Source organism: Podarcis pityusensis, assembly GCF_964106645.2.
Source record: "Podarcis pityusensis genome assembly, chromosome: 11".
NCBI classification, from domain to species: Eukaryota; Metazoa; Chordata; class Lepidosauria; order Squamata; family Lacertidae; genus Podarcis; species Podarcis pityusensis.
Window position 1 is genome coordinate 51,868,515 of NC_138036.1, and position 27,873 is coordinate 51,896,387.

At 42.8% G+C, this 27,873-nt stretch overlaps 1 protein-coding gene across 1 annotated transcript; it reads left to right on the forward strand.

Annotated features, from left to right (window-relative positions):
• The first annotated feature begins 136 nt into the window (after positions 1 to 136).
• On the forward strand, positions 137 to 27,845 carry DIRAS2 (DIRAS family GTPase 2). Its single transcript, XM_080973238.1, has 2 exons — positions 137 to 474; positions 21,672 to 27,845. Exon 2 carries the CDS (start codon positions 21,712 to 21,714, stop codon positions 22,309 to 22,311), a length of 600 nt encoding a protein of 199 aa, XP_080829364.1. The 5' UTR covers positions 137 to 474; positions 21,672 to 21,711; the 3' UTR covers positions 22,312 to 27,845.
• Positions 27,846 to 27,873: the final 28 nt, after the last annotated feature.

A 27,873-nucleotide genomic window follows, 5' to 3' on the forward strand; every position in this document is an offset into this window, starting at 1 on the left:
GACAAAGATGACCGCCTTTGCCCGAGTGGTGAATTTCCTTTTTTTTAATAAGACCAAACCCAGCCCATCCCAAAGATGTGAATTCCACATTTATTCAGTAGGTGGCAGTTAGAAGCTTAGATGAGATTTGCAGGCGCCATTTAGGTACTAATAGCAGCTGATGCAGCAGCCGGAGCCAGAGCTGCTCTGCCACAGAGAGGAGAGGGAGTAACCGGAGGGACACAAGCATTAACCACGGCCCAGAGACCTGGAGAGGAAGAGAGGGAGCTGGCATCTCAGTGACTAAAGCACAAGGAACGCCAGGAGCACCAAGGAACAGCCACCAATTGGACATAAAGCGGAAGAGGGAAGGAGGAGGGATACAGCTTGGGAGAACTAAAAAACAGCCAGCTCCCAGCCTCAGCAGAACGGCTCTACCTCAGCTACTATGACAGGCAAAAACTGAAGCATATTTATCAGACTTCTTCTTCTCAGGTAAGTCTCCTCATTTTTTATTTTTTAATAAACTCTCTCTAGAATGTTGCATAATGATCAGGATGCACATTACAAGACTGGCTGTAATCTACAATTTTCACCCGAATGAAATGTGAGGAATGTTTTGACCCATCTGCCTGCTGGAAAAGGGGTGTAAGTAATACAAGATTATTATGTTCTTTTAAAAAACAAAACCAGAGGGGAAACTTAGTGGATGGAAACATTTTGGAATGCAAAAGGGAGGAATACTAGTGAGGGAGAACTTAATAGCTCCACATCTTTCAAAATGTGCAGGTGATACATTTCGGGGTTAGATTCTCGTGGACCTTTTCTGTTTCTGAAAAAAGAGAGATAGCGCCCTGGCAAATGGATCTGAATATTTTCAAAGCCAAAGAGTAAGGCAGTGCAGGTTGGTAAGTTTTAAACAAATAGTCCCTGACATGTTTTGAACAGAGATGGGTTGGTTCTCCTGTTTTGAACAGCTGGATCAATAATTAGCCCCGAAAGAAATCAAAACAAAGACTGTTTAAGAAAATCAGTTATTTTATCGAGCCTTCCTTCATTATCTTAAAGCAAAATACCTTAAGGAGTGAAGATTCACAAAGTGTTTTCTTTGTACTTTTGCATGCCTATGTAGTTATTTTTAATAGGAATGCACATGCTTATGCAAATGTGCATTTATGCTTGTTTCCCATATATAGTTTGCAAGGTTGATTTTTTGGAATTAAGCTTGCTTTATTTTATTTTATTTTTTTAAAAATAAAATCATAGACTTGTAGGGTTTGAAGGAACCCTATGGGTCATCTAGTCTAACCCCCTGCAATGCAGGCTCCTCCTAATTCAAAGAGACTTACTCCCAAGTTTGCACGGAATTGCAGCCAGAATTTAGTTATGTGCGTGGAGTGTGGATTCCTGGTGTTGTACAGGGGCTGTGTTATAGCCCTATAAAACATATGGAAATATGTTCCCACTGGAAGTATTGCAGATCTAGAAAGTGCTTCACCATTATCCAGCTGAATTTAGCACATACTGGCACCTTTTCTTGTAACATTTAGCCCCACACAAGTTGATAATAATTATTAAATAGATTTGCCCGGAAAGCTGCGCTTGTTGTGGTTCAAGAAACTGCAGCTGTAAGGCAAGTAAGGGAGAATTGACAGAATGATGCATGGTTCATAGATTCCATAGATTTGCAGTCTTGGAAGGGACCCAGAGGGTCATCCAGTCCAACCCCCTGCAATGCAGGGATCTTTTTGCCCAATGTGAGGCTCGAACCCATAATCTGGAGATTAAGACCTGCATGCTCTACAAAGTGAGCCACGGCTGGCGTAGAGAAAGTGGCCAGAAATACTCCCCACCACCTTTCATAATACCAGAAAACTACGGTCATTCAATGAAGATAACTTCTGGAAGCTTAATGACCGATAAAAGGAAGTATTTATTTCCACAGTGTATCGTTAACCTATGAAATTACTTCCCACTGACTTGGACAGCTTTAAAAAGGGGTTAGTCAATTTAATAGAAGTTAAGGCTAGTCTAAATGTCTCTAAATGGATACTAGTCTAAATTCCAGCTACGGAATCCCAGCTATTTCCCCCATGTCCTGCTTAGTTGGCTTCCCGTGGGAATCTCCTTGACCATTGGGAAACAGGAATTAGATGGGCTGTTGGGCTGATCTAGTGGGAATCCTCTTAGGTTCTTATGCTCATTTAAGAAAGGAAATCTTTCCCAGATTTTTTTTTAAAATCCAGCCCAACCGAACTGAAACACAATTATCTGTGGACATTTAATCAGCCGGATTTCATCACCTGACACCGCAGATTTAGTCTGCAGAACTCCTCTAATTCCCCTGACAGCCGTTGCTACTTCTTAATTGAAGGTGGAGTCAATATTTAGTTTTCAAATGAAGTCAGAAAAAAGAACAGGGAAAATTGGTTCACTCAACCGCTGGCAGATGAGTTAGAAAAATTTCCTAAATACAAGAGCATTCCAGCAATGGAATAGACTTGGGGTGGTTGTGACATCTTCTTTCATGGAAACTTTCACAAAAACAACGTAAGTAAGGTGGGTCAGGCCATGGTTCCATTCTGCTTCCATCATTAAGCAGCCAGATGTCTAGCTGTGCTCAGAATATGACAGTAGTGGCTTTCCTGTGTTGTGTATATCCAGCATTTGGCTTTGAGATGTATTTAAAAATGGGAGAACTCTCTCTTCTGGTATGTGGAAGGATCTTCTTATCTGGTACTAGGCTGGAGAAGCCATGGGAGATCCATCCAACTTTGTGATTCTGTACACGTGAGGATGAAAGATCTTGGCGCATGTTTGGCCTTAGCAACATTTGAGTTCTTTCTGTGCATCATGTGCTCAGATACGTCATATTTTGTTGTTGGCATCTGTCTCAGGAGACAATGGAGGAGTGTGCCTTTGCGGGTGAAGTCAAACCATTGGAGAGTTACAGCGCCTGCTGTGGCTGTAGAGACCGATAAGGTGTTAAAGGTTTCACAACTGCATTTATTGACAGAAGGTATTTAGCTCAGGGGTAAAGTGCTGTGGGTTAAACCACAGGGCCTAGGACTTGCTGATCAGAAGGTCGGCGGTTTGAATCCCCGTGATGGGGTGAGCTCCCGTTGCTCAGTCCCTGCTCCTGCCATCCTAGCAGTTCGAAAGCATGTCAAAGTACAAGTAGATAAATAGGTACCACTCCGGCGGGAAGGTAAACGGTGTTTCCGTGTGCTGCTCTGGTTCGCCAGAAGTGACTTAGTCATGCTGGCCACATGACCCAGAAGCTGTACGCCGGCTCCCTTGGCCAATAAAGCGAGATGAGCGCCGCAACCCCAGAGCCGGCCACGACTGGACCTGATGGTCAGGGGTCCCTTTACCTTTACCTTAAAGCACCTGATCTGCATGGGGAACACCCCAGGCTCATTCCCTGGGACCCCCAGTTTAAATTATCAGGTAATAGGTGATGTGAAAGACCACTGTTGATGTTAGGATACTGTCAGTGGCTCCCGGCTGGTTGCCCAGGGAAGTATAAAGACAAGGAAAAGTTTCTTACTGTCCATTTTTATTTCAAACTTTACAGAGAGAGGCTATAGACCCCAGCCTCTTGGATAATGGCGTTGTCCTGAGTGAATCTTCACCCCCCCCCCAAATCTCTCCCACTTCCTCATTCGTTGTTCTCATCATCTCCTCTACGGGTGCTGCTACATGCCCTCTGTCTTTGAGCTCTTTGCTCTCCCACTTTTAAGGCTCACCAGGTTCTGGGAGATGTTGGGTCTAGAATGCTTTCTAGTGACAACATGTCAGCCAGCTGCCGCTCCGGTTCTGCCTCCTCTTCTCCCATTATTTCCCAACTTTTTGCCTCATCTGCCTATGAGCTGTGACCTTCCTCAAATCCCTGTTGTAAATCTATACTGTCTTCCCCCTCCCCCTCCCTGGAAGGGTCAGGATGGGGAGGCGGTCTCTGCCACTCCTCCTCCTCTGCTCAGTCCCTGACAGTTGAAGACTCTGGAGCCCACTGCATAAATGGGCAAACAATATGACCTGCTCTTAAACAGTTTCCTAGCTTCCTATTGCATCCCCCTCTCCAGCACTGGTAGGTCATAAGGTATGGAACCTGCTTTCCACTGGAAGTCTGTTTATTTTATTCTATTCCCTAAAGCATTTTTTTTCCTCCTAGTTCAGGCAGGTGTGTTGCAGAAATATCATTTATGACATTTAATTTCCATTTCTGGAATTCTATTTGTTTTCTTTTAAACCATGCCTCAGAGAACACTGTATTTTTTTCCTGTGTGTTGCAAAAGAAAATAAAACCATGTATATTTCCAGTACAATTCTTTATTGCACGGCTAGTGCTTGGACAACAGTTCAAAATGCAAACCCACCAGGTACTATGGCCATTGAATTCAAGGCAGAATTTCTTGATGGCATGAAAAATATGTGGGGCAGTTTGATAGGCAGTGCAAGATGCTGTGGTCTTGTTCCAGTGGTGAAATGAGTCGCGGTCACACTAATAGTGTCTACTTGGATGCCCAAACAATTTCCCTAGCTTCCAAAACACACATTTCAGCTAAAGATGCCCATTATAAAATCTAAGGCAGTCAACTGAGTCACCAAGGCAATTTAAAATAATTTGGAAAAACAATTAGATACTTTCTAGCACCGCAATACAGTTTCCTTTGGTGCAAGGCTGATTGAAATTATCTTATTCTGATGGCTAGAAACAGTGAACGTTTCATCTAAATTGAGCCCTCCAACATATAATAATAAATTTAACCTGGAAACAAGAATGTCATAATTTAAATGAGGATACTGTTTTTCATTTACTTGCTGATACGCATCAGCCAGGAGCCGAGGAATATAAAGAGTTAGTGAAATTTGGGGGAAAAGGAAGCCAGATTCCATCTTCTACATTCCTTAACTGAGATGCTGTCAGCACATTCTGGAAACCCCGGTAATCCAATCGACGTTGCATTAGAGCAGCAGGGAGAGAGATTTTGTGTCAGAATGACTAGTGAATACTACAGTGCTAACATCCTTCCCTCTTTTTAAGATGGATGTTCCATAAAGCAGCAGCATAGGTGAAAGCACATCAATTTCCAGGTTGCATAAGGTTCTTTCCACTAATGCTCAGCAGCTCTGACTGAAAATCAATGCTAGGCAGTAATGAGACTCGCCGAATCGCACGATTGTTTCTTTACTTTCCCCCTTTTGAATTGAACTTAAATCTTGTCACTGGAAAATGATGATAATTTCAGGGATTAAACCTCATAGCGTCAGCCCTGTTCTGAATTCTTCAGGCGACTCCATTGCTATTAACAGGCACTAGTCAGGACATTAACTTTCACAAGTTATCATAAAAAGGACAAAAGACTCCCAAGATTAATTTTGAACATTAGGGTGACTATATTATAATTGCAGTTTATAAAATATTTTTTTATAAATTGACTTTTATAAATACCTGACTTTTAGAAGACATCTGAAGGCAGCCCTGTTTAGGGAAGTTTTTAATGTCTGATGTTTTATTATGTTTTTAATATTCTGTTGGGAGCCGCGCAGAGTGGCTGGGGAGATCCAGTCAGATGGGCGGGGTATAAATAATAAATGATGATGGTGATGGTGATGGCCTATTTGAACCCATAAACCAAAATACTCGTGTCCGTGTGTTTCTTATCAATTTGGGAACTGTGGGCCATGGGGCCTTGGCACACAACAGATCTTGCCGTTTGCGGAGAGGAGATTCCTGAAGGTGGTCCTGGGGGAACACCTGCTTGAGATCCTGCAAAATTCCTTCTTGTCCTCTCTACTAGTTTGATTGATTGATGAGTATTTATAAACCACTCAGTATTTTGTTGTTGTTTAGTCGTTTAGTCGTGTCCGACTCTTCGTGACCCCATGGACCAGAGCATGCCAGGCACTCCTGTCTTCCACTGCCTCCCGCAGTTTGGTCAAACTCATGCTGGTAGCTTCGAGAACACTGTCCAACCATCTCGTCCTCTGTCATCCCCTTCTTTTTGTGCACTCCATCTTTCCCAACATCAGGGTCTTTTCCAGGGAGTCTTCTTTTCTCATGAGGTGGCCAAAGTATTGGAGTCTCAGCTTCAGGATCTGTCCTTCCAGTGAGCACTCAGGGCTGATTTCCTTAAGAATGGATAGGTTTGATCTTCTTGCCATCCATGGGACTCTCAAGAGTCTCCTCCAGCACCATAATTCAAAAGCATCAATTCTTCGGCGATCAGCCTTCTTTATGGTCCAGCTTTCACTTCCATACATCACTACTGGGAAAACCATAGCTTTTACTATACGGACCTTTGTCATGGACAAAGACAAAGACAACTCAGTATTTAGGACAATGATAAAGCAGCACCTAAAAGAAACCACTTAGTGGGATGGGATTGTCTGGAGATTTGGAGTTGGTTGTCAGCAACATGCAGGTGACATGTAGATCCATAATCTCCCTTTCTTCTCAGCCCACAGAGGCTGTGGAAGTTCTCAACAATTATCTGAAACCATTGATGGGCTGGATGGGGGTGAACAAACAGAAACTTAAGTGTCCTTGATTATGAAGACAGCTGGTCCAGTGATAGAATATCCGCTTGTTCTGGAAAAGATTCCACTCTTCTTGAAACATGAAGTTTACATTTTGGGAGTGTACTGAACTGAGACTGTTCTTAGATGGTTGAGACACGTGGTGGCTGAGATTACGAGAACTTTTGCCCAGCTTAGGCCGGTGTGGCAAATGGGTCCATTTCTAGAGAGAGCAGACTTGGCTACAGTCAACATGCCTTGGTTACATCTAGACTAGATTCCTGTAGTGTGCTGTATGTTGACACAAATTCTGCATATATATTAAAGGTGCAAGAGCCCTGAATGTTTTTTGCATCTGACTGTCCTAGTTCAATTTGGCACTGAAAGTAAAGACTGTAATACTCTTTACCAGTCAAAGCGAGAATTCTAAGGCTGGGTGCCACCACCAAAAAGGCCCTGTCTGTCAGGCTTCAGGGAATCGGCTTCCTTCCCGGTAGCAGTAAATAAGAAGAGATCAAATGAAAGGAACGTCTTACCAGTTAGATTCTTTAATAATCACAGGGAGAGACAAAAAGAACATGTCTACTAGAAATGGTGGTGCTCCCAATTAAGGCTCACTCCCCCCCCCACTCCATCCCTATTAATCTACATCACTCCTACATTTTGTAACCTGAGCTTGTACCCTCTTCACTTTCTGTTCTAACACTTTCTGAGTTCTCCGTGTCTTTGGAAAAGGGGGTGAATGCTGTCCAGAGACTGTGAATCTGTTAACTCTCTCTCTTCTAGTGTTTCTTCTGCCAGCTGTTCCCCATCCAGTATTTCCCAGCTTCCACCTTCTGAATTATGCCCCTCTGCAAACCATTGTTCCAAATCTATACCGTCCTCCTGCTCCTGGGAAGATTCAGGATCGGGGTAGGGGTTGGGGGGTGGCTCCCACCATTCCTCCTTAGTGCACCCCTCCTCAGCATGGTCTCTGACACCGTCTGACATAATCACCTGTTTCTTTTCTGTTGGTGGATGAAATATACTCAGAGCCGAGAGTGGATTTCATGCTCTTTATTCAGCTCATAGTGGTGAGGAGGAATGGAAGTTCCCCCAGAATGTCTGCTTTATATACATTATTTACACAATGGGCCCCACACAATTGGTTAATTCCAGGATTCTCCTGTAGGCCAATCAGGTTGCGGATTCACTTCCACCTGGAGCTGGATTGGGTGGCTCCTGTGGACCAATCAGACTGCTGCATTCTGGATCCTATTGTTCTAGGACCAATCAGACTGCTGTATTCTGAATCCTATTGTTCTAGGACCAATCAGACTGCTGCATTTTGGATCCTATTCAACTCTGTACATAACAGTGGAGGTATCCAGAGAATTGTCTCTGAGGAGAATCTTAATATATTGGTTGATCATGGTGTGACAAATTGGTATGATAGACCAACTTTGTGAAGGGCTGTGTAGTCTTGAAGTGTGTGAGGAGACTAAAAAAAATTAATTAATATAAATCATGTAATATCTGCAGATGCCCCACCCACATTTAATGGATGCATCTGAAATTCTGAACATGGTTCAAGAGGAGCTCCATAGACTTCCCAAAATGTACTTCATAACAACTGGTACTGAATTTGTAGTATTTTGGTTTTGATCTGTTGACCACGGTATTAAAATGATTGACAAGTGCAGCAAGCATTTTTCTCTGGAAGTGGCTTCCTTGCAACAGAATTTTCAGCTTGTTTCAGGAAGAGAAAAGGGCATCTAGTTTGTAACTAGACTATATTTTATTGCAAATGCAACATCTAAATTATACCGAAATTTACTTGATACATTTTAAGCATCAAATGCATTTTCCCTGTATGCCCACACAGAATTCATATGGTTTTTAGAAGATGGTTTGGCTGGATGTTGTCAGCTACTGGTATGAATACTTCATCCTCTGTGATTAAACTTAGCTCAGCTGGAAATATGGAACACCAGAACTGATTGTTCTCTTGCTACTTAGGCCTTCAAAATAGCAGTATTAATGACTGCTCATTGAAAACATGCCAGCTGCTTTGCTTAATCAGAAATGAAGCCCTGTGATCAATGAATGATAGACTGGTTGGGCTATTCCTCTCTGCCATTTGTGTGTGAAGACACAATGTAGAGTTGTTTGGCTCCTGAGAATGCTGCTGTCAGTACTTACTGGCACAATTGTGATATATTTCACAGCATCTAATAAGTGGCCCTAAACAGATAATCAGATTCTTTGTATCAGGATATCCTTATATCTCAGCACCCCCGCCCAATAGATGCCTGTCCAGATCCTCTTCAGAAGCCCCCAATGGCCAAAGGAGATGTGAAATTAATGGTGTGAATGCATTCAACATTGATGTGCCTTTAAGGTATGTGTGAGATTCTTTAAAACTGACCAGTTGGACAAGGGTATAACCTTGCCTCTCCCAGGCCTAGACCCTGCCCAGTGGTGGACTCCAGAAAGTTCTCCTGGCCATGGTCCCCTCCTCATTCATGCCACCTTTGAAGGTGACCGGGTAACTGCAATTAATCCAGAATGTGGCAGCTAGACTGGTGACTGGGATTGGCCGCCGGGACCACATAACACTGGTTCTGAGAGATCTGCATTGGCTCCCAGTATGTTTCCGAGCACAATTCAAAGTGTTGGTGCTGACCTTTAAAGCCCTAAACGGCCTCAGTCCTGTATACCTGAAGGAGCGTCTCCACTCCCATCAATCAGCCCGGACACTGAGATCCAGCGCCGAGGGCCTTCTGGCAGTTCCCTCATTGCGAGAAGTAAGGGTACAGGGAACCAGGCAGAGGGCCTTCTCAGTAGGGGCGCCTGCCCTGTGGAACGCCCTCCCAGCAGATGTCAAGGCAATAAACAACTACCATATTTTACTTTTAAAAGACAACTGAAGGCAGCCCTCTTTAGGGAAGTTTTTAATGTCTGATGCTGTATTGTTTTTAATATTCCGTTGGAAGCCGCCCAGAGTGGCTGGGGAAACCCAGGCAGATGGGCGGGGTATAAATAATAAATTATTATTATTATTATTATTATTATTATTATTATTATTAAGCCTGAAAGCACAGAAGTATCCCCAAACCCAGAGGGGTGTTTCATGTCCAGACACCCAACTCAGGAGCTGGCAGATCTTAGAGCCCCCTGCCAATTATCACATGAGGTTCCTGGATATGATGAATGTGATAGGGCGACCCTTAACCTTGGTCATCCCCTACCAACCATTAATCTGCATATGCTGACAAGTTCTGGCATTTGTAATCAACAAAGTTGTGGCCCAATTTCATCCCAATATTGCTACTCTGTGACTTATTCTAGGATTGTCTGTGCTTCATTGCACCTGGGTGCGCATAACAAAAACCACAGAACTATATTTATGTGCTTAACATCACATCTAGCTTGACCCTGTGGCAGCAGATCCCACAAGGTCTCTAAGTGCTTAGTTGCACTGTCAAACCATCCCCTTATACTTCAATGTTCCTTGTAATCTTAAATCTCTATCCCTCCTGTTTAAATGTCCTTGACCTATTCTTCGAGGACACTACGAACAGTTCAGAAGCAGAACAGACAGTCAGAACAGGCAACCACTGAGTGCCAGAACATGCAGTAAGCTAAAATAATCTGATTTAAGCCCCACTGCAAGGGAGAAGAAAATAAATGCAGGAATTGGTTCTGAACTGGTATGGGAGGACTATTAAAAAATTTAGCAGCCCTAGCAAGGTGGCACTACTGTATAATTTTACTTCAAAATGCTTTCTCTTATGAAACCTTGACTTTTTATGAAAACATGTTTATGTCCTGATCTCATAACCAGCTACAAGTGATCATCATAGCATCTGAAGATTGTGGTTGAGGTTGAATTCTGATGAGACAGAAGGATGGTTTTGGGGGGACAGGGGGCAGAAGGTGTGGATGACTACCTGGTCCTGAATGGGATAACTGTGCCCCTGAAGGACCAGGTGTGCAGCCTGGGAGTCATTTTGGACTCACAGCTGTCCATGGAAGTGCAGGTCAATTCTGTGTCCAGGGCAGCTGTCTACCAGCTCTATCTGGTACACAGGCTGAGACCCTACCTGCCCATATAACACCTGTCCTGAAATACCTACATTGGCTCCCAGTATATTTCTGAGCACAAGCCAAAGTGTTGGTGCTGACCTTTAAATCCCTAAACGGCCTTGGCCCAGTATACCTGGAGGAGCATCTCCACCCCATTGTTCTGTCCGGACACTGAGGTCCAGCTCCAAGGGCCTTCTGGCGGTTCCCTCCCTGCGAAAAGTGAGGTTACAGGGAACCAGGCAGAGGGCCTTCTCTGCAGTGGCGCCTGCCCTGTGGAATGCCTTCGCATCAGATGTCAAGGAAATAAACAACTATCTGACTTTTAGAAGACATCTGAAGGCAACCCTGTATCAGGAATTTTTAATGTCTATTGTTTATAATTTGTTATGTGCTGTAAGCCACCCAGAGTGGGTGGGGTATAAATATATTATTATTATTATCATCATCATCATCATCATCATCATCCAGTGGTCCAAAGCCATGTTTTTAATTAACATACCACTTTGGGCACAATTGCATGCATCTGTCTTGCACTCTGGTGTCTCAGGGTTTCTGAATGAGGCCTCATGGGTTTGGTTCTTTATTCTAAAATGATACATGAAACACTAACATCTCCTAATGTGCAGCATTTCTGCAGGGACTCTTAAGTGCATTTCCAGACAATTCTAATTTTGAACAGAAGCTTAATGGTGCCCACCCCTAAATGCAGGAAGCTACTGTTTAGACACACCTTTAGGAAAGCAAACTATTAACGATGACCTTCTTCTTTATGGCACTTGAGGGTAGTCTGTAATGAGTTTCCATCAACTTATTGAGATTACTTAGCAAGGCTCCTAAAATTCAAAAGCAAAGACTGGCCTGATTATCGTGCCACTACAATAATGGCACCACTGATTCACTAAGAAGAGGGAATGTGTGTTCTCTTAAGCAACAGTGTGCAAAATCCATTAGGAGCTGTCCATAGAAATATCAAATAAACTTACTATTTAGCGCCACTTCAGTGATTGCGGAAGCAGAAGAATCCTGTTGTTTTAAGAACCCTTATCTGAGTATGTGATGCAACAGATGTTTCTATTTTCTGTGCTACAAGGCATGAGATCATCACTTCTGCCGTATTATAATCACTCGTATTCTCTAGTGTCAATTGTCCATCAGTTCAGGGTACTTAGAAAACTTGGAGAAGATTGGTAAACGCTGTTGTTCATTAAATTGCTTACAAAATCATATCTACCAGCAGACAACTAGCAAAAAAAAGCCTCTCTGAAGAAACTAGTTCTAGGATCTTATCGAGGACAGAAAGGGAGTACCAATTTTTGTTTGCTCAGGGAAAAACCCCTCAAATGGAGACTTTTCATTACATCAGTCATCTTGTGCTTTACAGCTAAATTCGGTGTGACTTGGCTTGGTCTGCAGTCCTGTACTTAAAATGCTTCACAAAATTCTTTGTGAATTATTAATCGTCCCGATTGAAATTCTGCATGAACACTCAGAGCCCATCCTCCAGATGAAAAGGCCTGCAAGGCAGAATATCCCACACTTACAGAATATATACACTTACTTAGAAAAAAACTATGCTTTGCTTATTATTTTCCAACCCTCACCCTCTATATTTTATCCTTGGTGTGGGCAACTATTTGAAGTCCACCCAAAGGTGACTGTACCCTCGATACATGTCCTTTATTCTTGGCTTCTGAAAACCTAGGACAGTGTGCAAATTCTCTTGAGTGGGGATGGGGAACTTCAGATCTGGAGACTGAAGGCAGCCTGGCTCCAGTCCACATGTCCCCAGGCCACAGCCCTTGATAGCTGTACTTCCTGTCATCCCAGTGTTTTTGCCTGGCTGGAATGTGTCCTTGATAATGGATGTTATTTTCCCAGATAGACAAATGTGTGCCGGGGGGGGGGGCACGTAGAAACCTCTGTGTTAAGTCGTGGGTGAACCTATCAGATGACACAGCGATTCTTCAAACAGCTCTTGTTTATTCACAGGCCAGAACAGAACTGAACTAAAGGGTTCAGCCAGCCTGCTTATATAGAGCTCCACTAGAACGCAACAGTAACTATTTTCTGTAACTATCCAATCACTGAACGTCACTTTCAATCCCTTATTTGCATATGTGGACCTGAGTGAAAACTATCTACAGTATCCCCCTGCTGGCCCAGGGTGAGAACTTCAGTACATAACACTCTGCCTTTTGTATGGCTAGAATGTAGCCTACTGTACAGTAGGGGAGCAGGTGGCGCTTTGTTCTAAACTACTGAGCCTCTTGGGCTTGCTGATAAGAAGGTCGGCAGTTCAAATCCCCGCAACAGGTGAGCTCCTGTTGCTCTGTCCCAGCTCCTGCCAGCCTAGCAGTTCGAAAGCACACCAGTGCAAGTAGATAAATAGGTACCGCTGTGGGGTAGGGATAATACTTATCTAGGGATGTGGGTGGTGTTGTGGTCTAAACCACTGAGCCTCTTGGGCTTGCCGATTAGCAGGTTGGTGGTTCAAATCCCTGTGATGAGGGGACCTCCCGTTACTCTGTCCCAGCTCCTGGCAACCTAGCAGCTTGGAAGCATGCCAATGCACGTAGATAAATAGATACTACTGCGGCAGGAAGGTAAATGGCATTTCCGTGCACTCTGGTTTCCGTCCCGGTGTCCCGGTGCCAGGAGCGGTTTAGTCCTGCTGGCCATATGACCTGGAAAGCTGTCTGTGGACAAACGCTGGCTCCCTCGGCCTGAAAGCGAGATGAGCGTCGCAACCCCATAGTTGCCTTTGACCGGACGTAATTATCCAGGGGTCCTTTACCTTTTTTACTACTATACAAAAGTAAGGGTTGCATCCATTGCTTGGGCAACCTTTGCCTCTGGCCCTGCACAACCCGCCGCATCCCCCTGCAAGGGAATGTGGGTCTTGGACTGGGAAAGCTTCTAAACCCCTGCCCTACAGAGAACAGTTGGGGCTTTTTGGGGAGTCCAAAATAAAAGACATAACTTTTTAGTCCTAGTTCCCTGGTCCTTGCATTTCTTCCCGCACTATTTTTACAGTCAAACGGCCTTTTTCTTCTTCCTAATAAGTGTAATCAGAAGATTCCATGGCAGTGTATAAAAGTGTGAAAAACAGGCCAGACACCATATAAATAAACGATGGGTGATAGCCATACTCAGATCCATGGAAAAGTATTGACGTCAGTAAGGACCCTGCTCTTAGTATGACTGAATTGGATATTGCCTTGTTATCTACTAGCCATAAAAGAAGGGATAAACTGATCCTACAGAGTATCCCAAGTGTTTTCATAGGTTGATCATGCTCCCAAAATCTGATGCTCTGCAGTTACCTCTTGCATGGAAAAAAGAGTATAAGTCAGTGATAGGAATGCAATGATTTCTTTTAAATCAGCCTGCTCAGGGGCTGTAATTAAACATTTCGTTAGAGAGATTCTTTAATCATTACTTATGCTCACTTACGATAATTTTATATTATAGTGATTTTTTTAAAAAAAGAGAAACCTAGCTAATAAATTAGGACTTTCTCTATCAGAGCCAGTTAATGTGAAAAGAGTTCCTAAGTAGCAGAGGCTATATATACACCATGAGTCTTAATCCACATTACACGTCAAGTCAAGAGTATATATTAGATTAAACTAAAAGTGACTCTTTCATGGAACAAATACAAAACCTTATGAATGCACACGCTTACCAGCAACTAGGAGATTCATTGAGAGACATGCATAGCTGTCAACGTTTCCCTTTTTTAAAGGGAAATTCCCGTATTTTGAATAGGATACCTCGCAAGAAAAGGGAAAAGTTGACAGCTATGGACATGGCATGTAACAATATAGCCCAAAGGAATTATCTTTCTGCTTTTTCACAAGGAAATTGGTATTAACTTGAAATTAAAAAAAACCCCAAAATATTTCTTCATGCAACATCCAGTTAATTTATGGAGTTGCTGCTCAGACTGAAATTCCCAGGTGCCAGAAAAGGATATTTATGTATGCAACAACTGTGGCCCGTGTTTTGTTAGCCCAAAAATGAAAAATGAGCAAGGTCCCAACCAAAGAAGAAGGGCAAATTAAGTTGACAGAATATGCACAGCTTGCAGTCTTAACATAGAGAATAAGAGAACAAGAAGAACATAACGTTTAGAGATGATTGGAAAACGTTTATTTAATATATGGGAAATAATTGTGTACAGCTGAAAATGCTGGCAGCATTAAGGCAAATTCAACCGTGTGAATAAGTTCTAATGGAAGTAATAATGGAATACTGAATGGTATAGTTTTTGTAAAATATGCAGAGATTTGTGATATGCAAAATGAACCATGGAAAGAGAAGAAGGGAAGTCATTGATATTTTAAGGATGTAAAAATGAGTCCTTTAAATTGTAAAACAGAAAATTTAATAAAAAAATTATACACATAAATTTATAGAGTTGCTACAGTATGTCCTGATGCTGATAACTAGCTGATAAATTTCATAAAGGATTAGACAGAGTTGAAGACAGTTAAGTCTCATTAGCCATAAGAACAAAAAATAAAAATAGAAATGGCACTATCATAATGTTAACACTAGATCCTTGGGCACAGGGAATGCCTGTTTCAGTTCTGCTGATCGTGGGCATATTGCTGACCAGTGGCCACCAACAAGAAGCAGCAAATCTTCAATCCAGTCATACTGAGGCAAAGAGGAAGTCAGTGCAGCAAACTTACCCCACCCAGGTTTGAACTCCTTTGTAAAATGCTCTGCCAATTTCAGTTCAACACATCTTCTGTTAATTACTCTTAAGGAAGCTTCTTGGTGCAGTAGTAATCGATAGGGGCAAAATTCTGAACAAGGTGGACCTTCGGTCTGATGGCACCAAGGGATTTTATGTTTACAGCTTTCACCCAATTAAAGAAATCTTAGTTGTTTAATCACGTTCAATGAAACATTAGGAAGAACATTCTGAAGATACAAGCTGATTGACAGTGGAACAGATTGTCTCATGTGGTAGTGGAGTTTCCTGGAGGTTTTTTTACAGCGACCACCTGCCAAGGATGTTGTAGTTGAGTATTTCCTGTGTTAGCAGGGGGTTGAACACGGCGCCTCTTGGGCTTGCCGATCAGAAGGTCGGCAGTTCGAATCCGCACGACGGGTGAGCTCCTGTTGCTCTGGCCCAGCTCCTGCCCACCTAGCAGTTTGAAAGCACACCAGCGCAAGTAGATAAATAGATACTACTGCGACAGGAAGGTAAATGGCATTTCCGTGCACTCTGGTTTCCGTCCCGGTGTCCCGGTGCCCCAGAAGCTACTGTTAGGACCATTGTAAGACGTCCGCCAGCTTCCAACCATGGAAATCAGCAGCCTTCAAGCAAGCAAACTTACCTTATTATTGCTCCATAGCATCCCACTGCCAGAGGATTGCCTCCTTCCATTCACCACTTTGCCTCCTCCAAGTGGAAGAAACCTGGGCAGTGCTGAATGTCACATTCATTGCCAGGTGTGTCCTGCTGGAAACAGAAAAGGGCTTTCCCCTTGGCCTGCCTTTATATCCACTCAGTTGCCAAGTGCTTTTGTGACATCACAAGAAACCAGAAGCAGTTTAGTCATGCTGGCCACATGACCTGGAAAGCTGTCTGTGGACAAACGGTCGGCCTGAAAGCGAGATGAGTGCCACCCCACACCTCACAGTCACCTTTGACTGGACTTAACCACGCAGGGGTTTACTTTGAACTAAAGGATCTTTGAGTTTCCTTCCAACTGTGTGATTCTGTGAGTTTGAAAATATCAATTGTATTTGCATCTATTTGGATGCAAAAAAGGAGTATACTATGAGTGCAATTCAACATTGCTATTACAAATGTTTCATCTCCACAAGTATTGTAGCTTGCCAGATAGATGTGTCCTCTGCTTTCCAGACAAACTGTTCTGGGGAGTTATTGTTGTTGTTGTTTAGTCGTTTAGTCGTGCCCGACTCTTCGTGACCCCATGGACCAGAGCACGCCAGGCACTCCTGTCTTCCACTGCCTCCCGCAGTTTGGTCAAACTCATGCTGGTAGCTTCGAGAACACTATTCAACCATCTTGTCCTCTGTCGTCCCCTTTTCCTTGTGCCCTCCATGTCTCCCAACATCAGGCTCTTTTCCAGGGAGTCTTCTCTTCTCATGAGGTGGCCAAAGTATTGGAGCCTCAGTTTCATGATCTGTCCTTCCAGTGAGCACTCAGGGCTGATTTCCTTAAGAATGGATACGTTTGATCTTCTTGCAGTCCATGGGACTCTCAAGAATCTCCTCCAGCACCATAATTCAAAAGCATCAATTCTTCGGCGATCAGCCTTCTATATGGTTCAGCTCTCACTTCCATACATCACTACTGGGAAAACCATAGCTTTAACTATACAGACCTTTGTTGGCAAGGTGATGTCTCTGCTTTTTAAGATGCTGTCTAGGTTTGTCATTGCTTTTCTCCCAAGAAGCAGGCGTCTTTTAATTTTGTGGCTGCTGTCACCATCTGCAGTGATCATGGAGCCCAAGAAAGTAAAATCTCTCACTGCCTCCATTTCTTCCCCTTCTATTTGCCAGGAGGTGATGGAACCAGTGGCCATGATCTTTGTTTTTTTATATGGAGCTGCAGACCATATTTTGCACCCTCCTCTTTCACCCTCATTAAAAGGTTCTTTAATTCCTCCTCACTTTCTGCCATCAAGGTTGTGTCATCTGCATATCTGAGGTTGTTGATATTTCTTCTGGCAATCTTAATTCCGGCTAGGGATTCATCCAGCCCAGCCTTTCACATGATGAATTCTGCATATAAGTTAAATAAGCAGGGGGACAGTATATAGCCTTGTCGTACTCCTTTCCCAATTTTGAACCAACCAGTTGTTCCATATCCAGGTCTAACTGTAGCTTTTTGTTCCACATAGAGATATTGACCTCCAAAGTAGGGTTGTCATATGTCCAGAATTTCCCAGACATATCCGGAATACTGCAGTCGGAAGCAGTGTCCGGTTGGAAATCACCGGGGGGGGGGGTCTGGGAAAATTTGGATGTATGGCAACCCATGTTGACAGTATCGTTTTTGGTAATTTTCCTCAACAACTTTGCCAGAAAAAGCTCAACAGTCCAGACTTTCATTGTGTGAAAAATGGCAACCCTACTCCAGAGCCAATCTTGGGGGAGCATCGGGGGGAATCACATTGTGACCCTCTGTCTTTGTGCAGGACTTCTGCTGACGGACTCCACTAGGTGAAACCCATCCTCTGTTTTTAGATGATGCATGTATGTCACCGTTTCCCAACATTGGGTCTTCAGCTGTTTTTGGACTACAACTCCCATCATCCCTAGCTAGCAAGACCAGTGGTCAGGGATGATGGGAACTGTGGTCTGAAAACAGTTGGAGACCCAGGGTTGGGAAACACTGATGTATGTAGTTCAGCAGTAGCAGTATGGAGAGAAGGTACAATGTCTCTCCCAAAATGGTACATGCTACCTGTGGTTTGTATAAATAGTTAAATTTTTTAAAATAAAAATGCCTCTCCCCCCATATATATTATATATATATATTAGAGAGAGAGAGAGAGAGAGAGAGAGAGAGTTAAATTCATTTTTAATGAATTCATGTAATCAATTAATTAACAAATCTTGCAGCCTTACTTCCCTTATTTAACAAAAATATCAATGATTAAGATGGCTACCAGAATCAATTTTCTGTTCCAGCACTTGCCAGTTAAAATAAATGGTCAACAATTAAATAAATGACAGCATGTTGCTCTTAAGTTTATTCGGAATAATAAAAAGCCAGGGATCAAAGCAAAACTCTTACATGAGAGTAAACCGGGGGTGAAGGAGGGATTTCAAATTCCAAATGGAATGGCTTCCTCAGAGAGGTTCACCTGGTGCCTTTATTATATATTTTCAGGGGTCAGGTGAAAACTTTCCTCTTCAACCAGGCCTTTGGCTGATTAATATTCCACAGCCTTTTGAATGTGTCTGTGGGAAGGGGAGTTATTGTTTTGTTTTGTTTCGTTTTTGTTCTATTTATTTGTGTTTTTACCTTACATTTTCATCATGTCGGCGGCCCTGAGATCTTTGGATGAAGGGTGGCATATAAATTTAATTACATTACATTTAATTAATTAATTAATGGCAATAATAATACGTTTCCTGTTGACTTGGAAGACATCATTGCATAATTGCACCCCCCCCTTTTAAAGCAAGGGCAGATTGACCAGCAAAAATGCTCAACGCAGAGAACCATAGCTGTCAACGTTTCCCTTTTTTAAAGGGAAACCCCCTTATTCCAAATAGGATTCCTCGCAAGAAAAGGGAAAAGTTGACAGCTATGCAGAGAACCTTTAGTTACATGACCGACCTGGACAACAGACCTGGTCCGCATGTTCATTTCCATTTTTAAAAAATTACTTCACCGCAACAGCGTCATCCCCTTGGCTCTGTGCTATTCGTACCCAGCTTTGTCCCATCTGCCTTGTCCTTTTAGCTGTAATCACGATTGCGACATTATTCGTCGTCACGGCTCTTCTTTACTGCTCTGCCTAAGCCATAGCCCTAGTTAGCAGCTGTCTCATAGATTTAGTCAGTGTTATCCTCTGGGGGGGAAATTCCTTCTAACTGCCTCCGCTCTTGTTTCTTCCTGTAGGCTGGATTGTGACACGAACTAGACGCCTACTTTCTCTTTGCCTTCTAGAGCCTTTTCGTATCCTTTCTCTTAGCATTTTCTCAGCCCACTTGTCTTTAACATTATACTCTGGGGAGTTCACACTTCGATTGGATATGAGAAGCTGTAATGCCATCCCTGTTTCTCCATATTGTGCTGAGATATAGTCCCATTCTAAGTATTGCTGGTCATTGACTGTATTAAAGATATTTTATTTGAGTCCCATTCTAATGGCTGAACGAGGCAGAATCTTGGCATTTACGATACATTTTGAATCAGGCCCAGAATGCTTCCAGCTTTTCTGCATTAGGCTAGAGACAGAGGGAAATATCTTAATTTGGAAATTGGGGTGAAAGAGTTTTTCTCCTTTTGTTACTTAGTTCCTCCATGGCTTCTCTCTGATTTTACTTTCTAAAATTAATTACAGCGGTACCTCGGGTTAAGTACTTAATTCGTTCCGGAAGTCTGTTCTTAACCTGAGGTACCACTTTAGCTAATGGGGCCTCCGCTGCTGCCACACGATTTCTGTTCTCATCCTGAAGCAAAGTTCTTAACCTGAGGTACTATTTCTGGGTTAGCGGAGTCTGTAACCTGAAGTGTATGTAACCTGAGGTACCACTGTACAGGGTTGGAGCATTTGCAACTTGCAAGCACTTCCTGTTCCTTCATTTTATTCGCATGTTCTCTGCCCCACTCTTTCTGTACTCATCTGCAAGTGTGTGTGGATAAAATGCTGCACCCACACAAAACCCCAATTTAAAATACGGGTTAAAATACAATTTAAAATGTAGCCTCATTTTAATAGTAGCCCATAGATCAAAACCATAAGGGGAGGGAAACATAAGGGTCAGACTGAGTCCAAACCAAAGGCCAGGCAGAACAGTTCTGTCTTGCAGGCCCTGCGGAAAGATGTCAAGTCCCGCAGGGCCCTAGTCTCTTGTGACAGAGCGTTCCACCAAGTCGGGGCCAGTACTGAAAAGGCCCTAGTTGAGACCAATCTAACCACCTACGACTTGGGACCACCAAAGTGTTGTCATTTGTGGACCTTAAGGTCCTCCGTGGGGCATACCAGGAGAGGCGGTCCCGTAGGTACGTGGGTCCTAGGCCGTATCTCATTTTGCGTGGTGATGATTTACTGAGGGATACTTGCGTTCTTGTGCATTGGCTTAACACTACAAAATAATATTGATACAACTGTAAAGACAATCCTATCAAATGTGCTTTTTGGTTGTGGATGCACAGAGGCTTTTTTTTGCAGTGCTTTTTTGGAGGGGGGGGCAGAAGAATAGCAGGAGAAGGCACCCAATCCACTTCAGCACTCTATAACCTATATTTACAGGCCTAGGAATGGACACAAATGACTTCCATCAGCAGAAACCCTGTGCAAATACAACAGGGCTCTCTGCTCCCCGTGTCTCCCTGCTCCCTTCTCCAAAACTGGCTCGGGTGTGTGTGTCAGGAGAACCCCCAGAATAGCACACAGGGGTACGATAGGGGCAATCATTTCAGTGGGAATCATGGCACTGAATTCTCCCTTACACATAGAAAAGTGGTCTAGTATTGACTGTCATCTTAGCAGGAGCTGGCTGGCTTCTCCTGGAGAGCCTTCTACAGTGGTGCTTCGGGTTACAGACGCTTCAGGTTACAGACGCTTCAGGTTACAGACTCCGCTAACCCAGAAATAGTACCTCGAGTTAAGAACTTTGCTTCAGGATGAGAACAGAAATCGTGCTCTGGCGGCGCGGCGGCAGTGGGAGGCCCCATTAGCTAAAGTGGTGCTCCAGGTTAAGAACAGTTTCAGGTTAAGTATGGACCTCCGGAATGAATTAAGCACTTAACCTGAGGTACCACTGTATATGTAATTAGAAGGCTCACCCTTATTTATGAGCCACCCCTGCATTTTAGCAATTCAGCAAACACAAAGATGTGTGATGGTGTAAACAGGTAGAAGTTGGTGGGGTGGCATTGCTCAACACTGAGTTCTGCTGCCTGCTACCAACACAGGGAGGCAATGGGGAGCTTAGTGCCATGTCTCTACCTACCCCACACCTGCTGTCACAAATGATGCCAGACATGAGGCAGGTGGGTGTGGTTTGGGGGAAACTGCTTGGCAGGCCAAATTTGGGGCAGAGTTTCTCCATTTCCATTTGAAAAGGTCGAGCGAGTGCTATCCTCATCACTTCAATGTTTGGAATGTGTCTGCTCCTCTCTGTGGGAATTTACCAATAGCGAAAACGTCCTCTTTGCATGAGTCTCAAAATCATAGAAAGATAGTAAGTTATATAAATTTACGGATCTGCTTTGTACTGAAAGATGGGCATCTAAAATTGAGAAGAAAGAGCCTCATCATTCACACTGTGCAATAACATGGCTCATGTTTCCCATTGCTAGCGTCCTGGATTTATTTTGAACTATCCCCTCCACAAATTGTTAATAGATGATTCCTATTTCTTCCCACATGCAGGTTTCTTTTCCTCGTTGAGCAGCGCAAAGCTTGAAAAACCATGCCTGAACAAAGCAATGATTACAGGGTGGTGGTGTTTGGAGCAGGAGGAGTTGGCAAGAGTTCCTTGGTCCTGAGATTTGTTAAAGGCACCTTCAGAGACAGTTACATCCCTACAATTGAAGACACCTACAGGCAGGTGATCAGCTGCGATAAGAGCATATGCACTTTGCAGATCACTGACACAACAGGGAGCCATCAGTTTCCTGCCATGCAGCGTTTGTCTATTTCCAAAGGACACGCTTTCATTTTGGTCTACTCAGTCACCAGCCGGCAGTCCTTGGAGGAACTGAAGCCTATCTATGAACAGATCTGCCAAATCAAAGGGGATATAGACAGCATCCCAATCATGCTGGTGGGGAACAAGAATGACGAGGACCACAACCGAGAGGTACAGACCAACGATGGAGAAGCCCTGGCCAAAAAGTGGAAGTGTGCCTTCATGGAGACCTCTGCCAAGATGAACCACAATGTGAAGGAGTTGTTCCAGGAGCTGCTGAACCTGGAGAAACGCAGGACTGTGAGCTTACAGATTGACGGCAAAAAAAGCAAGCAACAGAAAAGGAAAGAGAAGCTGAAAGGCAAATGTGTCATTATGTGAAAATAGCACTATCTCGGAGCTGCCATCTAGACTCCTTCTTCTGACTGTACCATGTTTCAGACCTGTACACAATGGAAAAAAACAAACATGTGAGACTGTTTTATTAATAGCTGTTTTGAAAATACACCAGAAGTAAACAGTTGTGTGGAGTGAAAGCGCTACCAACCTCTCAACCCTTTTATAAATTAGACATTTAACAGCAGCGGCAGCAAAGCAGTTACAAGAAGAAAAGCAATGTCTCTTTTCGAGAGAATAGAAAATGAAATATCCACAACTAAGTACTCCCGCCGGTATCGTTGCCACTATGTAAAGATGAGGAGCTGTTAGTTTAAAATTTTATGCTAATGCTATATGTAGAATTAATGAAAGATGTATTTATCTACAAAAATATATATTTGGAAGTAGAACTAAATTTAGGGTTAAGTTAACATAGCTTTCCTGGATTGCAAGTTTATTCTCTTACAATGAATTGTGCTCTATTCTTCACATCCTTTATGATACTGATGAACACTGAACTAAGATGTCCCCCCCCACACACCTTTGTAATTTTCCTAGTGCCCCTGATTAAATATCAAGGCCTCAGTGACATCAGGCAGCACCAAATATTATTCTCTCCCATGGGATTAATAATCTGACTACCTCCCCTTTGCGAATAGATCTAACATTGCCGATTAGCTGTTCTGAGTAGCATGACAATTATCTGGTATGAGGATGCAAGGGGAGAGGAAATGTTTTTGACCCAGGGGTGAAATCTATAACACTCAACTTGCCAGATATTTCTTTTATTTTTATCTTATAATACTGAAGTAGACTCATTACATTTGACTCTCCAAAGGATTCATAGTTGATATGGGTATCAGTTGAATTAGTTGCATGTACCTGTAAACATTCCCCCCCCCCCCATTTTTTATTCTTAGCAAACATCAGATTGGCTGGGAGAAATCAGGTATTTTCTGTGAGGACAGAAAAATTTGATCTCAGTACTCATCCTTGCTGGATGGCTGGGGGCTGGGGACAGTCCCTGAGGGGTGGGGATATATGATGAGACACAGGTTTCCAAATCCAGCCTTCCCACATGTCAGTTGTGGCATCAGGGAGTAGAACAGAATTACCTGCATCTCATATGCTGACAGGTGCGGGTTCAGGATGGGCAACGGATGGACTTAGTATGGTTTGCGAATCTTGAATGACAAGGCAAAACCTCTGTGCCAAATGACATTTTCATTACAGTACAGTGGTACCTCGGGTTACAAATACTTCGGGTTACAGACTCCGCTAACCTGGAAGTAGTACCTCAGGTTAAGAACTTTACCTCAGAATGAGAACAGAAATCGCATGCTGGTGGCAGCAGGAGGCCCTATTAGCTAAAGTGGTACCTCAGATTAAGAATGGTTTCAGGTTAAGAACTGACCTCCGGAACGAATTAAATTCGTAACCAGAGGTACCACTGTACATGCGTCAAAGCAAGATGTTGCTGCTGTTTTTTAATTAAAAGCTGCATCGTGAAGAGAATGAGCTACTTTGAAGCAGAACATATTAACATTTTGGCAAGTGTGTGTATCAAAAGCTGGAAAATGCAATTAAGAATCTTTAAAAATAGCACGCACGTTACATTTCAAATGTCACCCAAAAGCTACTTAAAGGCATCCTTCGCATTGGAATACGCATTGCTCACAAATACTTTAATGCTGTGAACCCTTTAATCCTTGCACCCCCTTGCCTGAATACAAAGAGAATTGCAGACAAGCAGATGCCTGCAATATGAGACCACAGTTTATGCCCGTTTACCTTTCATGGTCCAAGGAGAAATAAGTAGGTGAGACTTAACAAGGCCTGATGCACCAAGGGTGAATACAGGATCCCTTTATGGACATTTGACCCTTATGGGACAAATGTGCATTTAGAGGGTGTGGCATTACATCAGCAGGCCCCACCCCTGACTGCCACACATCCATTTGAACTAGAGCTGTGCCCCAAAATTTAGAAATTTCTTTTCGATCATTTGTTGGGTGGCAATGGAATCAATTTCAAACCAAAAAAGACCCCAACCTTGTGCCACTCACAGAAGTGCAGTTTCTCTCTGTAGTTTCCCAGAATGCCTTGGGAACAAGGCCATGTCACAACCTGTCGCTCCCAGGGCATTCTGGGAAATGTGGCCTGAGGGAAACTGCCTAAGGCTTTCTCCAAAATATCTTGCCGGCAAGGTAAGGGACAGTTATCTCTCAAAAGGTTTGGAGGAAATCCTCTTTTTTTCCATTTCCCCCCTGGACAGTGGCAAAAAATCAGCCCCTGCTTTAACGGCAGGAATATTTTCAGGAATCTGGGAGAAATGTCAGCTCAGTCTTAATCTGAACATCTGTCAGGAGTATACACATGTAGGTGCACAACCTCTTTGCTGATATTCACATAAACACAAAGTATGTTGTGTATTTGCTCTAGATTAAATGTCTACGGAGATTAATTTTAGGTTCTGAAGAGTTATGCAAATGGTTTTGACACCCATCCAGTGGGATCTGAAGCTTTTGTTTTCAGTTTTCAGTCTATTGAAATGGCTTCCTTCACATATAGAATAGATGGGTTGAATCCAACAAGTTTCCTTCTCCAGAGGAAGCAAACAACTAGATCCATTTGGGTGTCTTCACCCAAAGAATGTACCCAAAAGCAAGTTTCTTTCCCCTTTCCCCTCCCCCCTCTTGATTTCACAGAATTGGGATTACTCCTAGAAGCAGGCATTTTAAAACCATTTCTGATTGCATGCAAGACGTTTGTCTCATTTTCTGCTGAGTGAGTCCTCTTTCTAGCTGTCAGAAAATCCAACAGCATTGAGCCAGGCAATAATTCAATACGTAACCACATAATTGGTCTGTTCTGCCTTCAAGCCAGCGCTTTGGCAAAGGTTTTCATCTTTTCCATTTGGGATTCGATTAAGAAAAGTGACAAACCAAAAGAAAGACGTATTATGTGAGACATCATGTAGCTGGATGTTAAAAAATAACAGGCTATATACAGCCTTTGAAGTGAATGGGCATCTTGAATAGGACTCTCAGGACTAACTTATGAAAAGCATCAAAACTCCAGGGGGATTGACTTGTGGCTGGCTGTGGCCATCCACTCGGAGCTGATATGTTTCTTAACTGAGGTCCATGGAAGCTGAATAGTCCAGCTCCAACCCATTTGAGGCCTTTCCTTGCTGGCATTTACTTTCTCCATCCCAAGCAATAGAAAATCCTGAAAATCTCCACAGAGAGGCAGCTAGCTAGTTGGATAAAGTATTCCATCTTTGGAAACTGCATGGGCTCCAAAGTCTCCCACGGTAAATCAATGCCCCTCTTTGGAATTTAGAGGCTGCCTTTAGCGTGAATTGCTCTCCTGGTCCTCTTCTAGGTTTCAGCTCCTTTCCCAGGGTTTCTGTTTTATTTCTTTGCTATTTCTTTATTTATTCTACCCATTTAAATTGCCTAAGAAAGCTGGAGGTACCAACAGACCCTCCAAGTGTCCCTGTTTTCCAGGGACAGTCCCAGTTTCTGATTTGACCCCAGAATGTTCTGCTTTTCCTTAGGACGTCCTTATTTTTACTGGAGAAATACTAGAGGGTATGGTAGGACATCCCTATTTTTGTTGGAGAAATGTTGTAGGGTATGGAGTTATGTGAACCCCGAGCCAAGGAGATAAGTAACTACACAACCTTCAGAAGACATATAAGGCAGCCATGTGTAGGGAAGTTTTTAAATGTTTTATTATATTTTTATATATGTTGGAAGTTGCCCAGAGTGGCCAGGGCAACCCAGTCAGATGGCTGGGGTATAAATTATTATTATTATTAGATGCACTTTCTTGGGGGTTTTGTTCTTGGTTGGGTTTAATATAGAGACTGTTGTGTATATTATTTTTGTTATTATTTGAATAAAGGTAAAGGGACCCCTGACCATTAGGTCCAGTCGTGACTGACTCTGAGGTTGCGGCGCTCATCTTGCTTTATTGGCCCAGGGAGCCGGCGTACAGCTTCCGGGTCATGTGGCCAGCATGACTAAGCCGCTTCTGGCAAACCAGAGCAGTGCACGGAAACGCCGTTTACCTTCCCGCCGGAGCGGTACCTATTTATCTACTTGCACTCTGATGTGCTTTCGAACTGCTAGGTTGGCAGGAGATTATTTGAATAGGACGCACCTATTTTATCATCAGATACATTTTGGAGGGTATGCAGTAACAAAACAATGCAAATGAAACAACAGTCCAACCAACTAAGGGAAAAAAACGCCAAGAAAGTGGGAATATATGCACAACATCTAATGGCAATGAATGCACTAAGGGAGCACACAGTGTACAGCCTGCCATTTCATTTACTGCAGCAACAGAAGTATCTTTTGAACTTCTGATAATTTATTGTAGGGCAATTGTGTTTTTCTCCTATATCTTGAACCAAATAAACATACACTTTCCTGGTTTTAAATTGACTGGAGGCAGGTGGTTTTGCACAGGAACTGAAGGTGGGGTTTGGACAGTGATCATTGGCATGAGAATCAGGGCATTAGAAACATGCCTGTTTTTGCAGTATCAAAAGGTTGGCGAGTATATAACAAAGAGCAAGCCTGCAGGATACCGTTGTCCCAGAACAGCCAGTAATATATACCTTTTACAAATGCACAGAATCCCCAAAGAGAAAGCTGTTACAAAGCCTTCTTAACTTCATTGCAGCTTATATAATGTGAAGGAAGGTTTGCCTAATCCCTAAATGCAGCGAGTGATTGCAGTCCTAATCCATTTGCACCCACGAAACCTAAAGAATCAAATTTAGACATCTAACTTGCCTAGTAAAAAGCTATTTCAGACACATAAGGCTCTGGCAAAGAATTCACTGTTACATGTACGGATAATATCTTTTTGTTCCTTGTTGACCCCACACTCCAAACAATATAATAAGCCATGACTATGTTTTATCGCCTTGCATTTATCTGTGCAGGGCTAGTATAGAAGCAATATTTATTCCTGGACCAGTAATTCTAAGGTGGATATATTTTATATTGTACCCTTCCGTTGTCCTTGTAATTTATAATAGATTTTACATACATGTGAGTTTATCAAAATATTTGTTTTGCTATAACTGGTATAAGGTGGGGTGGGCTTTTTTTTTGATAGATGGAAGAAACTCTTAGTGGGGGAAATTAGTTGTACAGCTTTATTCCAGTTTGTGGTTTATTTCCAAGTGTGATGCTAATAGACATGAGATATTTGAAAATGTACACACACACACACACACACACACACACACACAATGACATGTTTCAAACTTTCAAGGAATTTCAGCATCATGAAAACATAATATGGACACGTATGCTATTCACAAAGCATGGATTTTATATAAGTGCATAAGCTAAGCTATATAGTTATCATTCAGATGTATTTATTGTTGCAGTTTCATTATATCTAATATTTTATTCAGCCACAGTTAACATGTAATTTGTGCCTACAAGTTTCTATGTTTCCCGTGATATTCTGTATATAAGGTATACAAAATAAACGTTTTAAGTTACAAATATTAGCCTTTGTCTTTTGAATTGTTTG